This window comes from Aplysia californica, unplaced genomic scaffold (assembly GCF_000002075.1).
Source record: "Aplysia californica isolate F4 #8 unplaced genomic scaffold, AplCal3.0 scaffold00659, whole genome shotgun sequence".
NCBI lineage: Eukaryota > Metazoa > Mollusca > Gastropoda > Aplysiida > Aplysiidae > Aplysia > Aplysia californica.
This window is the reverse complement of record NW_004797929.1, coordinates 142,260-144,063: the sequence shown is the minus strand read 5'-3', so window position 1 is coordinate 144,063 and position 1,804 is coordinate 142,260. Positions and strand designations below refer to the sequence as shown.

The 1,804-nt window shown below is 40.1% G+C and overlaps 1 protein-coding gene across 1 annotated transcript in view; it reads right to left on the bottom strand.

Moving 5' to 3' along the window:
* Positions 1-487: 487 nt before the first annotated feature.
* LOC118478549 overlaps positions 488-1,804 on the bottom strand; it is a gene marked incomplete at its 3' end in the record, with an annotated part of 30,250 nt that continues 28,933 nt past the window's right edge. The window contains 1 exon segment of the mRNA XM_035972350.1: positions 488-608. Within this exon segment, the coding sequence (XP_035828243.1) occupies positions 488-608 (121 nt within the window).

Genomic DNA, 1,804 nt, shown 5'->3' with positions numbered 1-1,804 from the left:
GAGAGAGAGAGAGACATAGAGAGAAACTGAGAATCTGTAGTGAAAAGTCGTTGTTATTGTTATTATTGTTATTGTTGCTGCTGTAGTTGATGTTTGGTGTCGTCTGTGTTGTTTTCTTGTTGTTGCTGCTGCTGCTGTTGTTTTTGTTGTTGTTGTTGCCGATACTATTTATGTTGTTGGTTCTGTTGTTGTTGTTGTTGTTGTTGTTGTTGTAATGTTGTTGTTGTTGTTGTTGTTGTTGTTGTTGTTGTTGTTGTTGTTGTTGTTCTTCTTCTTCTTCTTCTTCTTCTTTTTTTTTCTTCTTCTTCTTCTTCTCCTTCTTCTTCTTTCTTCTTCTTTTTGCTACCTACATTATTATGACAGTTACTAAAGTTCGTGCTAATGTAACTGTTGCAATCTTTATTGGTATGTGTTGCTGCTGTTCTTACTTCTACGACTGCTGTTGCTACAGATTTTAAAAGTTCGGCGACCTGTAGAGAGTAATCACCTGTGCCTGTATGGTTGCGTTCCGGGCGCCAGACATGAGCACATAGATGAACTTCTTCTGGACGTTACGCCACTCTCGACCTCTCAGTTGCACGCCGAAGTCCACTCGGTCTGGGCGAGGTCTGTGGATGGAAGGACGTGACGTTTGGGTCAAGTCCCGGGGGAATCATTTGTAAACATTTAGTTTGTTTCCATCTGTGCTCAAGCTGAAAAAAGAGATCGATCGCTCTGGAGATTTATTTAAAAAAGACAGTACATCCAGTTTGGGACGATTTTACCTGATAGTTTAAAGCATGAAATGGACAAAACTGAAGTGTCGATTTCACCTGATAGTTTAAAGCATGGCTCACATTTCTGCCTTAGTCTGGTATTGATATCCTAATTAGTAAATGAAGCGGGAAAAGTGTTTTGAAGATATTCAAAGCAAAGGTAGCTGTGAGTCACAGCTGATATGTTGCGTTGTTTCTGGTTGACTTTTTTTCTCCTGAACGTTTGACGAAACTGGATATGTTGTCTTTTAAAATTAAACTACGAATGTACTGTGTCAAGACGTAATGGAATCATGCGCTCATCCATTTTGGACCTTACTGGTGTAGAGTTAAAGCTTTGTCTTGCTTTTGACGCCAAAATATACCCATATGTCTAATACAGAAGTCGAGAGTATAAAAGAGGAGGTCACCTGATGTTAGAGGTAAAAAATAAAAAGCCAGAAAATGGCCGCCAACGTTTGGTGACCTCTATAACTAGAGTGTCTTTGGAAACTGCAAACGTGTATTTGATGAGCCTGTAATCAATATTTTTCCGCAAAATCCTCAGAGAAATAAGTTATAACTGCATATAAAGGGTACTAAAACTATTATTTTAAGGCAATAAAAAATCCTCCAAGGGGGGGGGGGGTTGATTCCTTCGATTTCTTTATTTTGATGTGTGCCTGACTTGACCCTAATGCCTCAAATTTGGTGGAAAATTTCTATTTGCATGTGTGTACTTTAATTCCAATGTCAAGTCTGTGCTCCTCTACGGCAGCGAAACTTGGAAGACAACAAAGACAGTGCTGAATAAAGTCCAGACTTTCATCAACAGATGTTTGAGGAGTATCCTAAGAATTAAGAGGCAGGATAGAATAAGAAATGAAGAGCTGTGGGAAAGGACAGGACAAAAGGATATAGAAGTAGAAATAGGACTAAGAAAGTGGTGTTGGATGGGACACACCTTCAGAAAGCCCAGCGGAAACATCACAAGACAGTCACTGCAATGGAACCCACAGGGAGCACGAGGCAGGGGTAGGCCACGAGAGACATGGAGGAGATGTGTGGAA